Source organism: Physella acuta, unplaced genomic scaffold, assembly GCF_028476545.2.
Source record: "Physella acuta isolate Inbredline_101_S28 unplaced genomic scaffold, ASM2847654v3 ptg000891l, whole genome shotgun sequence".
Lineage (NCBI taxonomy): Eukaryota > Metazoa > Mollusca > Gastropoda > Physidae > Physella > Physella acuta.
The window spans coordinates 266,559-280,168 of record NW_026732408.1 but is presented as its reverse complement, the minus strand read 5'-3'; the positions used below and the strand labels follow the sequence as shown (position 1 = coordinate 280,168).

At 33.8% G+C, this 13,610-nt stretch overlaps 1 protein-coding gene across 1 annotated transcript in view; it reads right to left on the bottom strand.

Annotated features, from left to right (window-relative positions):
* Window positions 1-13,610, bottom strand: part of LOC131952851 (dynein axonemal heavy chain 8) — a 63,340-nt gene that overhangs the window by 26,820 nt on the left and 22,910 nt on the right. Inside the window, exons 31-51 of the mRNA XM_059315743.1 lie at window positions 13,335-13,534; window positions 12,935-13,088; window positions 12,587-12,750; window positions 12,284-12,386; window positions 11,232-11,336; window positions 10,146-10,307; window positions 9,771-9,995; window positions 9,426-9,598; window positions 8,386-8,564; window positions 7,992-8,179; window positions 7,170-7,256; window positions 6,892-6,999; window positions 6,654-6,788; window positions 6,223-6,384; window positions 4,901-5,147; window positions 4,053-4,294; window positions 3,696-3,836; window positions 3,292-3,526; window positions 2,926-3,068; window positions 2,609-2,743; window positions 288-410 (exon numbers count right to left, since the gene is read on the bottom strand). Coding sequence (XP_059171726.1) covers window positions 288-410; window positions 2,609-2,743; window positions 2,926-3,068; window positions 3,292-3,526; window positions 3,696-3,836; window positions 4,053-4,294; window positions 4,901-5,147; window positions 6,223-6,384; window positions 6,654-6,788; window positions 6,892-6,999; window positions 7,170-7,256; window positions 7,992-8,179; window positions 8,386-8,564; window positions 9,426-9,598; window positions 9,771-9,995; window positions 10,146-10,307; window positions 11,232-11,336; window positions 12,284-12,386; window positions 12,587-12,750; window positions 12,935-13,088; window positions 13,335-13,534 — 3,411 coding nt within the window. The remainder of the gene's footprint in view (window positions 1-287; window positions 411-2,608; window positions 2,744-2,925; window positions 3,069-3,291; window positions 3,527-3,695; window positions 3,837-4,052; window positions 4,295-4,900; window positions 5,148-6,222; window positions 6,385-6,653; window positions 6,789-6,891; window positions 7,000-7,169; window positions 7,257-7,991; window positions 8,180-8,385; window positions 8,565-9,425; window positions 9,599-9,770; window positions 9,996-10,145; window positions 10,308-11,231; window positions 11,337-12,283; window positions 12,387-12,586; window positions 12,751-12,934; window positions 13,089-13,334; window positions 13,535-13,610) is intronic.

Below are 13,610 nucleotides of genomic sequence, written 5' to 3'. Positions count from 1 at the left end.
TAATATGTGTCTTAAGAGTTTGTTATCAAGGCACTAGTCAAATAATTATTCAAGATAAATTATATTAGATTTAGGATAATTATTGAACAAATTGTTCATTTTTTAGGAAATAATCATAATTAATATTGATAAAAATAAACAAAAAAGTAATATTTAATGAATAGCATGCCATTTAATGACATAAGATATATGTCTGCTTGTAAAGCTGATGAAAAATTATTTGGATCAATTGTAAGACAGCTATGTAACCTAGATATTTGTTGTCTAAACTAGATTCTAACACTAACCTGATCTCCCCATTCATTAATGATAGGCATATTGATATCATCTACAAAAACTATCATTTTCTTTCCACCCGGTGGTCCATAGGTTGTACCTACTCTTTTCTCCACAAAGCTCTCAATCGTTCTCTAGAAATAAAAACAGCTCATCAAAATCTTAACCTCTAATTCTTTCAGAATTTTGTTTTTACTCATTCAACTAAGAGCTTACTAAATAACCTCCAGTCAGAAAAACTTGGTTAATAACCTTCAGTCAGAAAAACTTGGTTAATAACCTTCAGTCAGAAAAACTTGGTTAATAACCTGCAGTCAGAAAAACTTGGTTAATAACCTTCAGTCAGAAAAACTTGGTTAATAACCTGAAGTCAGAAAAACTTGGTTAATAACCTGCAGTCAGAAAAACTTGGTTAATAACCTTCAGTCAGAAAAACTTGGTTAATAACCTGCAGTCAGAAAAACTTGGTTAATAACCTTCAGTCAGAAAAACTTGGTTAATAACCTTCAGTCAGAAAAACTTGGTTAATAACCTGCAGTCAGAAAAACTTGGTTAATAACCTGCAGTCAGAAAAACTTGGTTAATAACCTGCAGTCAGAAAAACTTGGTTAATAACCTTCAGTCAGAAAAACTTGGTTAATAACCTGCAGTCAGAAAAACTTGGTTAATAACCTTCAGTCAGAAAAACTTGGTTAATAACCTGCAGTCAGAAAAACTTGGTTAATAACCTGCAGTCAGAAAAACTTGGTTAATAACCTGCAGTCAGAAAAACTTGGTTAATAACCTTCAGTCAGAAAAACTTGGTTAATAACCTGCAGTCAGAAAAACTTGGTTAATAACCTGCAGTCAGAAAAACTTGGTTAATAACCTGCAGTCAGAAAAACTTGGTTAATAACCTCCAGTCAGAAAAACTTGGTTAATAACCTTCAGTCAGAAAAACTTGGTTAATAACCTTCAGTCAGAAAAACTTGGTTAATAACCTTCAGTCAGAAAAACTTGGTTAATAACCTTCAGTCAGAAAAACTTGGTTAATAACCTTCAGTCAGAAAAACTTGGTTAATAACCTGCAGTCAGAAAAACTTGGTTAATAACCTTCAGTCAGAAAAACTTGGTTAATAACCTGCAGTCAGAAAAACTTGGTTAATAACCTTCAGTCAGAAAAACTTGGTTAATAACCTTCAGTCAGAAAAACTTGGTTAATAACCTGCAGTCAGAAAAACTTGGTTAATAACCTCCAGTCAGAAAAACTTTGTTAATAACCTGCAGTCAGAAAAACTTGGTTAATAACCTTCAGTCAGAAAAACTTGGTTAATAACCTTCAGTCAGAAAAACTTGGTTAATAACCTTCAGTCAGAAAAACTTGGTTAATAACCTCCAGTCAGAAAAACTTGGTTAATAACCTTCAGTCAGAAAAACTTGGTTAATAACCTGCAGTCAGAAAAACTTGGTTAATAACCTTCAGTCAGAAAAACTTGGTTAATAACCTTCAGTCAGAAAAACTTGGTTAATAACCTTCAGTCAGAAAAACTTGGTTAATAACCTCCAGTCAGAAAAACTTGGTTAATAACCTGCAGTCAGAAAAACTTGGTTAATAACCTTCAGTCAGAAAAACTTGGTTAATAACCTGCAGTCAGAAAAACTTGGTTAATAACCTTCAGTCAGAAAAACTTGGTTAATAACCTGCAGTCAGAAAAACTTGGTTAATAACCTTCAGTCAGAAAAACTTGGTTAATAACCTTCAGTCAGAAAAACTTGGTTAATAACCTTCAGTCAGAAAAACTTGGTTAATAACCTGCAGTCAGAAAAACTTGGTTAATAACCTGCAGTCAGAAAAACTTGGTTAATAACCTTCAGTCAGAAAAACTTGGTTAATAACCTTCAGTCAGAAAAACTTGGTTAATAACCTCCAGTCAGAAAAACTTGGTTAATAACCTCTAGTCAGAAAAACTTGGTTAATAACCTGCAGTCAGAAAAACTTGGTTAATAACCTGCAGTCAGAAAAACTTGGTTAATAACCTTCAGTCAGAAAAACTTGGTTAATAACCTTCAGTCAGAAAAACTTGGTTAATAACCTTCAGTCAGAAAAACTTGGTTAATAACCTTCAGTCAGAAAAACTTGGTTAATAACCTTCAGTCAGAAAAACTTGGCTAATAACCTGCAGTCAGAAAAACTTGGTTAATAACCTGCAGTCAGAAAAACTTGGTTAATAACCTTCAGTCAGAAAAACTTGGTTAATAACCTGCAGTCAGAAAAACTTGGTTAATAACCTTCAGTCAGAAAAACTTGGTTAATAACCTCCAGTCAGAAAAACTTGGTTAATAATTTTCTTACCTGGAACATGCCTGGTGTTGTAGCAGAAGAAAAATTGAAACTTTTCCCGATCATATTTTCTGGATTAGCTTTTGCCATAACAGCTTGGATCATGACAGTTTTGGCTGTACCCTGCTCCCCAATCAATAGCACACCCTGAGTAAAGGGTTGGATAAATAGAAGCATGTCAATTTTTGTCTTTAAGATCTAAATGTCAAAGATTGCAAGGATTATATAAATGTATGTGTGTTGGGATATGTTTATCATACTTATTGCAAGGTTTATATAAATGTATGTGTATTGGGATATGTTTATCATACACTATTTGAGCCAGATACCTTCTGCTGCTTGCTGATAATTTCAATGAGAAAATCTGTCCTCACGTTGTCAACATTGGGCACAAGGATTGATGTGAAGAGAGGAACAGAGTCTGGGGGGTAGATGTACTGCTCCACACGGTGGCGCCAGTGTACCCACTGACCTACAGCGTGCACACATTTTTAATCTTGTTTTTAAAAACTCAAATTAGAATTTAAAATTTAATGAAAGACATTTTAATTACAAACTTATTATATGCATCAATAATAAGAAAATAAATATACAATATTGTAACACTATTACATATTAAGGAATCATGTTTTAAAAAGCTTGTAAAAAATCAATTAAATCAAGGTTGAAAACTTTTGATAAGAGAAACCTCTCACCATCTGTGCCAACCAAAAATTCAAATATTGTTTCATCTCCGGTAATTTTTGCATAGCTGAGCTTAGATTTATGCTTGAGCATAAACTCCTGCATCTTGGCACGATCAGCTAGCTCCATTAGCGCCCCCTGACTCCACATCAGCCCAAAGATAAACAAATGCTCCAAGTGTTTTGGACTCAAGTTTTTCCTTTCCTCCAGAGAAACTGGGATCAAGCCTTCTAATAAATCACACATCTATTTCAACAACAATAAAAAAAACATAAGACACTGGGATCAAGACTTCAGACCAATCACACATCTATTTTAATGACAAAAAAATCAGGAAGTGGAATATTTTAACAAAAATAAATGATTTAAAGATTTTGAAATAATGAATGAAATGGTGTCCAACTGAGTTAGCTACCTGTCTAATTTTGTTGCAAGATAAAAGAACCATTTTAAATTCTGTGTTTAAAATACAAAAATGTTCAACGTCATCATAGATAGCCTCAAACAGTGGCAACAGACATGTTTTCTCATTGACTGATCTGGTCAGCAGCCAGCTCTGAAATAAAAAATTTTTTGGCTCTTTTAAAATTATTACATCAACCTTTTTTAAAGATATCAGCCTACAACGCTGGATTGTCATTTTTAACTGCTGTCAAATATTAGCAAGATAAACAGACATGAGTATCACATTTGTTTACATCCAGTGAATTATAAATGTAAGCAGTATTTTTTTCCGTTCAAACCAGTTCTCAACAATACAAAGTATAAATACCCGGAGAATTGGTTGCCATGGCAATATAGAGCTTGACATATAAATCATGCCATTCCTTGACACTGTTGCAGGTGAGGCATTGTCAATGTTGTGCACCTCAAAGATGATTTTACAGTTGGGAGCCATGGGTATGCGATCCCCATTGGCAAGGGTCAAAGTTTTATTATCGTCCAACACAGAGTTGAGGTTTTCTATCCATACAGCATCAACAGGGCCGTCAAGAATCAGCCAGATGTGGGAACCTACATCCATTGCATCAGATCATCAACTATTTCTTTTTTATTTCAACTTTTTAAATTACATTACATATTTTACAAAATAAAAATACTTTGGTACAAACTCAGTGGATTTAATTACAGGTGCTATCAAAGAAAATGCAATTTTTTTTATTACAATAATTTTTTTAATAAGCTTCAGCAGTGTTCAAAATATTTATTTTATAATCCATATTTGAACATCTTTACAACAAGAAGTTACAACTTAAAAACTAAATGGAAGAGCATAAAAAGATAACCAACACGCATTCAGTGATATGCTTTCATGAGTCTCAAACACGGTCATCAATATATCACTAAAACTTGCCAGGATTTTAATTTTTTTTTGAATGTTTGTTTAGAAAATTATATAATAACACTGTTTCTTTATTTAATAATCACTTCAATTACTAGCATTATTAAATTAAATTTCTTTAACCTGGATAATTAAGTTACTGATATGATTTAATTTACACTTCAAAAAAGCATTATTTGAAGTTATAAATTAATTTAATTGATTTTTAATAATTTTACCAATAAAGTGTATTGACTAGATTTTTCCTTAAAAAAAAGTGATAATGAAAATATTCCAACCTTTTTTTATTTTAAGAGTCCGTCTCCAGAGTGTTGAAAAAATGCCATCAGTCCAGTCATTGGTGGCAGCGTCCAGACGACCAAACATCTGAGATGCTGTGATGGCCTTAGGGTTCATTCTCATTTCTCTGTGTGGCTGTCCCATCTCTGACATGGCTTTCATCAAGACATGTATGCAACAGGATTTTCCTGTGCCACTGGGTCCCAGTGTCATAATGCCATGTCTCACTCTCTGGGTTTCAAATAACTAAAGACAAAACAAATAACTAAAGACAAAACAAATAACTAAAGACAAAACAAATAACTAAAGACAAAACAAATAACTAAAGACAAAACAAATAACTAAAGACAAAACAAATAACTAAAGACAAAACAAATAACTTAAGACAAAACAAATAACTTAAGACAAAACAAATAACTAAAGACAAAAGAAATAACTAAAGACAAAACAAATAACTAAAGACAAAATAAATAACTTAAGACAAAACAAATAACTTAAGACAAAACAAATAACTAAAGACAAAACAAATAACTAAAGACAAATAAATAACTAAAGACAAAACAAATAACTAAAGACAAAACAAATAACTAAAGACAAAACAAATAACTTAAGACAAAACAAATAACTAAAGACAAAACAAATAACTTAAGACAAAACAAATAACTAAAGACAAAAGAAATAACAAAAGACAAAACAAATAACTAAAGACAAAACAAATAACTTAAGACAAAACAAATAACTTAAGACAAAACAAATAACTAAAGACAAAACAAATAACTAAAGACAAATAAATAACTAAAGACAAAACAAATAACTAAAGACAAAACAAATAACTAAAGACAAAACAAATAACTTAAGACAAAACAATTAACTAAAGACAAAACAAATAACTTAAGACAAAAAGGAAGTTTAAAAATTACATTTGTTGTACATGGAGAGATTTAAAGAATATGATTGAACAATGCTCATGTTGTGTAAACAGAAGTTTTGTCAAAGGTCCAAAGGAAATAGCTTAATTGGTACAACAAAAGAAAAAGCCCTACACACAACCTGTAGGGGCTGGCCAGTTGCTACTCCTCTGTATCCAGCAGATTTATGTTTTGTTTTTATTTGGGGGGGGGGGGTGTCCAGTGGGTTAATGGCCAGGCATCCTGTGAACACAATGCTAATCACAGAATTATTTCCTATGTCAAAGTCAGAGAAAAAACAAGCAGAAGACTCTATGCAGCCTATGGAGCAACATATTTGAAATCACTTTTGAGCTTTGGCTGAACACAATTTCTATTTCTTTAATAAAATAAAAGTTGGAAAAAAATTAGACCTGTACAATCTTCAGATTCCAGGCCTCATAGTTGATAAGTCCAGCTTCAACAATTTTGTTGTTCAACTGTGTCTGGAGATCAGCATAAGAGGCACTGTCTAAGCTTATCCCTGGGAAAAGATCGCCTATCAGGCTAAGGAACAAAGGCTCATCTTCATCTACCTAAACAAAGAAACAGATGAGACATTTAAAACAAAACTGTGAAATCAGCTGAAGAAGATACGTAAGTTAGAATTTCATACACTTGTGTATAAAGATGTGAAGCTGAAATATTTTTTTTGTTTGTATAATCGTTGAGAAAATATAGATAACGCATCTGGTCTCTACTTTTTTCTTTTGAAACATAAACAACACGAATCACTATTTTAACCAATCTCCTATGTTGTGAGGTACTGTCTTTTCACACATTGAAAACCACAGCAGTGACTGACCAGTTTGGACAAGTTCATGTCCCTTAGACCTCTCATGACAATTGTGTTCTCTGTATCCTCTGGTCTCGACCGTTTCTCAGCGCCCAGTGTTCGAAGTACTGACAAAATGTTGCGTAATCCAAAGTCATAATGTACCTGGGAAGAAAAATGTCTAGTAATAATACTTGAGATGAATAACTAAGATGCTAGAGTTTAGACTAATTTATGGTTGAAGTTGTGCAGCTTGTACCCAGCTCACCTGTTTAGACAGCTGTTCTTCACAAAGCTTGTACAGAGTATAAAACTTTTGAGCTAGAACAATATTTTCAATAAACCCACATGAAGCCAGTTTCACTCTCATAATAATCTGTGAATACAAGTTGCAGTTGTTAAATTATATGTGTGATTAATAAAACATTAATGAAAAGAGATGAACTTCACATTAGTAGCTGGTTTGATTTGAGTGATTGACTTACTTGTCTGTCAGGTACCATCATGGAAACAGTTCTAAATTTTTTATTTGAGCGATTGACTTACTTGTCTGTCAGGTACCATCATGGAAACAGTTCTAAATTGAACTTTCAAATTTTCTGGCAATTCTTGTCTGCCTGCATAGCCAGGGTTCTAGCATTAAAAAAAAACAATCAGCTTTATTTATGAGTTGCAATAAAAAAAATTCATAATAAACATTTTAATAACAAGCTTTAATATGATTATGCACTAAAAAGGAGAAAATAAATGATTCTCTGTAAATATATAATCATGAGCTACTATAGAAATAAAAATCAAAGCATGAGCTGCTTATGAATTGAATACCTTCACTAGAATTTAAGAAGCAACCCATGCTTTTATTTTTAATTGTTTAAATAGTAGTTATCATATTTAGAGAAACTATTTTATTTTCTCCTTTTTAGTGCATAATTATATAAAAGCTTGTAATTAATACGTTTTTATGTATTTCTTTAGTACTTAAAACTTTTTGATTTAAAATAGATACATGACTAAAAACAATTGCACAATAAATGAACAAAAAAATGTGCATATAATATGGTGGTAAATAGTAATTTTTATAACAAATTTTAATTAATTCTTTAAAAATTAAATAATTAAGTTAAATATAATGTCAGATTGCATTGTCATTCGGTTTTGACCCAAGTGCCAAGTTTCAGAAAAATTGGTCAATTAGAAGTGGTCGAAATGTTGCTCGCCAGTTTTGATTGAAGATGAATACAGACGAAGCAAGCGAACTAAAAGCTTGTAAAATATATCCCTTTTTTCAATGAGATCCTATTTTTACATTTATTTCAAAGTATGATTTTTAAATCCAGTTTTGCATTCTTCTGATGGATGTAAACTCACCATAGTAAGAAAAATCCCAAATTCTGGATTTAGGGATACATGATCACCATCTGTAAAAATAAATTCTTTCTTTTTATCTTTCTTTGCCGAGAGCACAATGTAAATTTGTTGAGCGGCGACGGATAAAACTGGCAAATCAATGCGGTTAAACTCATCAAAGCAGCCCCATGCTCCTGACTGAGCAAGACCTGGAGAAAGAAAGATTTTTAGGCTTATTTATAAACATGCTTGAATGCTGGGAGTTTTTGGCTACTTTTTCATTATAAGCATAACTTTTAAAACATGGCTTTAAGAAAAAAACTTTTTTAAACTATCTCTAATACTAATGTATTTTAGTTTTACTTTGACAAAGCGTAAATCATGACATACTTAACCTAATATTACAGTCTCTTACCTTTATAAATCCGGCCAAGCCCTCTAAAGTCCATTTGATCAGAACAGTTGAATACAACAACATATTTCCCCAGACAACGACCCATGTCCTTTGTTGTTTCTGTTTTCCCAGTTCCAGCAGGGCCTGCAGGGGCGCCGCCCATTGACATCCAGAGGGCCTGGGCTAAGGTGATGTAACACCTTAACCAAAATTACTTATTAACTACAAGTGTAATTTGAAATTGGAATATTATTATTACTATTTAATTAACCTATCCAAACGCCACTAACTTCATGTGCAGACACTACTAGCATAGCCTTAGATAGGGTGGCGCTTAAGATTTTAAACTTCATCATTGCTCAAGGTGACTTAAACCATTAAAAACTACATTTAATTTGATACAAATTTTAATAATCAAAATTAATTGGTAGGCTACGATGCTATAACTGATACGGTAGGTAAGTTTTTAAGGTGTGTTAATGTGACACAATTGACCATTTAGCAGGAACATGTCATCTGCTATATTTCTTCCCATTGAAATACATGGCAGGCAAAATGGGCGGGCTTAATTTGCTATTGTCTAGATCAGGGGTCTCCAAACTACGGCCCGCGGGCCGGATGCGGCCTGCGAGGTCCTCTCATCCGGCCCGCGGAGCTCTTTTTGTCCACGGAAAAAAACGTTTGTTGATGATGGCTGAGGAACTTTGCCCAGAAAAATCAAAGACATGCCTGGAAGAAACTGGCCCCAGAACTGAAATTTGATAGTCAATGCGGCCCTCGGACAGAAAAATTTGGAGACCCCTGGTCTAGATCAAGTTATTTTTTGAAGATTTTTTTTTACCCGGCATAATTTTTAAAAATTAAATGTTATTAGGCACAACTAACTTAGCCTCAGAATATACCTAGCCTATTGACACTGCTAAATTGGTCAGACTTAGCCTTAAAAACTACTTAAACCTAGAATGTTATTTACTTTGCCTGCTACCAACTTAGCCAGGTTCTAACTTAGCTAGCTACTATCTCTATCTTAGTCAACTACTAACTTAACATATAGCAGCTACCTGTCAGTGAGGGGAGTGATGACTAATCTGTCTGTACACCCCAGGTACTCGTTCTGGTAGATAAACAGGACATCAGTGATGCGCACAAGGCATTGGTCAGTTTCTTCGTTAAAATAAAACCTTGCTTGTTTCAGCCAATCAAAACTCACTACAGAATTCACATTGCGTTTTGTCTGATGAAAAAGAATAAAAGATATTTTTATGAAAACATAATTTCAGAATTACTTTGTATTAGTAAATTAAGGAATTTCAAAACTTTTGTACATACGTTTTTAAATTGACTGTTGATACTAAGTCTCTTTTTCTTTATTTCACATGTTTTTATAGAAGTAGAACACAACTTACCAGATCATCAAATATGTCTCGCTGATGAACATGTATTGTAATTAATGTTTCATATTTTATTCTCTCCATTGGAAGAAGATTTTCAGTTGTTTTAGCAATCAGCATGTTCAAGATGGTCAAGAAATAGATATTAGCATTGACCATGAACTTCTTGTCAAATTTAGCACCTTTCAAAGCTTCTTCAGCTGCTTTAGTCCACAAGAATTGAATACCCAACAGTCCAACCTAGTTTAAAAAAACAGAAAAAGGTTTCTGCTCTATAAGCTACAAATATTGAGTAGATATTTTAAAAATATCTTATTAATTAGAATGGTATGATACATCAATCTTTAAAGAACTCATGTGTAAAAATGATTTAGTCTTAACTTAAGAGACCTGCGCTGGAAAGCTGTTAAGAAAAGTGTAGAGCTCAAATTCTGGGGCAGTGATAGCACGATAAGCTTCCCTGATAATGGCATGTAGAGACCTCTGTTGTTCTATCATCAGCATGTCCAGCCACTGCTCCACATTACCCTCACACTTGACAGCTTTCTCCAGCTGGGAGCAAAGTACAGCAGATTGATCATCACACACACAGACATTAACAAACATAACTAACACACCTTAACAAACATCACTCACACAAGGATACAATCATCACTCACACAAGGTAACAATCATCACTCACACAAGGTAACAATCATCACTCACACAAGTTAACAATCATCACTCACACAAGGATACAATCATCACTCACACAAGGTAACAATCATCACTCACACAAGTTAACAATCATCACTCACACAAGTTAACAATCATCACTCACACAAGTTAACAATCATCACTCACACAAGTAAACAATCATCACTCACACAAGTTAACAATCATCACTCACACAAGTAAACAATCATCACTCACACAAGTTAACAAAAAATCACTCACACAAGTTAACAAACATCACTCACACAAGTTAACAAACATCACTCACACAAGTTAACAAAAATCACTCACACAAGTTAACAATCATCACTCACACAAGATAACAATCATCACTCACACAATTTAACAATCATCACTCACACAAGTTAACAATCATCACTCACACAAGTTAACAATCATCACTCACACAAGGTAACAATCATCACTCACACAAGTTAACAATCATCACTCACACAAGGAAACAATCATCACTCACACAAGGAAACAATCATCACTCACACAAGTTAACAATCATCACTCACACAAGTAAACAATCATCACTCACACAAGTTAACAATCAACACTCACACAAGTCAACAATCATCACTCACACAAGTTAACAATCATCACTCACACAAGTTAACAAACATCACTCACACAAGTCAACAATCATCATTCACACAAGTTAACAATCAACATTCACACAAGTTAACAATCATCACTCACACAAAAAATTAAAATTGTGCAGAAAGTAAATCAACATTTCATCAGAACTGAACTGACCTGAATTTTTTCCCCCTCTCTAGAAACACAGGACAGAATGAGATCATAAACTTTTTCATGGAACTCAACAGATTTGATGTTGTCAAACAAACCTAGCAGATGTGCCTGACAATATTAACATATTAGATATTTGACAATGTTAGATCTCAGTGGTTTCAATATTTCAATTGAATTTAGAAAATTATTTTCAAAACTTGACAGGGTTTCATATAACCAATTCCTAATATTATGGGACGACGTGGCCAAGCAGTAGAGAGTTAGACTGCTACCCAGTGGCGTAGTGAGGTCGGGTGTCACCCGGTGTGGCACTTAATGGTGTCACCCCCCAGAGGCATAGCGACCCTTCCCGGGGACAAACTTTCAAATTTTTTATTTGCAGCCCCCCCCCCCTCAAACTTTCGATTTGCACCCCACCCCCTCAAACTTTTGATTTGCACCCCCGCCTCAAGTTTTTCTATATATATTTTGCTATTTTTTGCCATGGTGTCAACCGGTGCGGTCCTCACCCCCCGCCCCCCCCCCCCTCGCTACGCCTCTGCTGCTACCTGAAAATCTCGAGTTCAAATCCAGGTTCAAGTCAGTAGAACATCCCTGAATCAGCCCAGCTCTAATGGGCAAACTCACATTAGGGAAAGCAAAGGTGGCTGGGTATAGTGCTGACCACACTGTCCCTTTTTGTGTGACGGTCTCTGAAACAGATGAACTCTACTTCATCTGCCCCATGTGTCTTGGGCACAAACAGGAAAACATGATAAAATTCTCATATTTACCTGAATTGATTGACCACAAAAAAACTCATCTTAATCTGTATTATATAACGTCACAAAAAAAATCACATTAATATGTATTTTATGACTTGTGTATAGCTTCCTTAAACCTGTGTTTCATGGTCTGATAAAAGGCTGGTAATGTACCTGAATTGTGTGGCAATTATGGTCTGATAAAAGGCTGGTAATGTACCTGAATTGTGTGGCAATTATGGTCTGATAAAAGGCTGGTAATGTACCTGAATTGTGTGGCAATTATGGTCTGATAAAAGGCTGGTAATATACCTGAATTGTGTGGCAATCGCTAGCCTGACCTAATATTTCCAGAAGAGCGGGATCTGATACAAAAAAAAATCTGGGGAACAGCAATCTTTTCTTCTCTAGATACCTGTGTAAGGAAAAACTCTTTATAATACTTCATTCTAAATACCTAAAAATGTTTACATTGTTTTCTTGTAACCATACTTTTATTTTTCTAGTATCAGTTTGCAAACAAATTTTATATAATAATAATTGCATAATAAAATGTTCAAGAAATTACTGTCAGCATAAATCCAAGACCGCAACATGTTAGACCAAGACACTGACCCTGTAAGAGACTTCTGACACAGTTCCAACTGCTCCTGAAGGTGGGGTAAGATCTGGTGCATTGTGTCATCACTCCCACAACAAGCAATCACATTGTCATTTTCATGGGCTCGTGTCATTACTTTAAGCCACTGTTTATCTATGGCAGCAAATCTTTTCGATTCCTAAAAACAAATACATACATATGAATAAATTATAACAAGCATTATTCAAAATACTTTCAACTTTTAGAAAATATCCGCTTTTATAGTGATACAGCTAGATCTAAATATAATTTTATTTTCACTCTAAAGCAACTACAAATGTTAAAAAAGTCTTTTATGTTTGAAAACTTGAAAAGTTTTAAACCTGTGGCAGTTGTTTTGCTATATCTCCTCCAACAAACACAGCCTCTAAATAAACCCATGTATTTTGGACCACAATCCATTGTTCTAGAACATCTGCTGTCATGCTCAGGTACTGAACCCAAACCTGGATTTTGCTCTTGTAGGGAGTGTTGTACCTAAAAGTCATATTTAAGACACTCTAAGTCATTTAATAAACAGCTAATTTAAAATTATAGCTTTAAACTATTCAAAAAACTTTTAATTTTAGATAATCATCATACAAAATAGAATGAGAAGACAGAGATAATCTACACAAAATCCAGGATCAGAAGACAGATAATCTACACAAAATCCAGGATCAGAAGACGTAATCTACTTAAAACTCAGGTTAATATGATAAGCTGTTTTTCCTCTCATGCTACCTGTTGCTTAAGAGTGAGCTAAGGATCATCAAGGAATCCTCCACCAAGCTAATAGTTTCTGCTGTATCAGAGGGTTTAAGAAGTAATTCCCCACGGTTTTTAAAATTCATAAAGGTCAAAGTTCTGTTAGTCCAATCATTGACCACTTGTTTGAGTTTTGCCTCAATATCTTTTTCCTTTACAGCACTAATGCAAATATCCTGTAAATAAATAAAGTTTACCAAATCAAAATTTTAAATCTTGAAAGTCTTTAACCCACCATTAAATTTCTTCAAC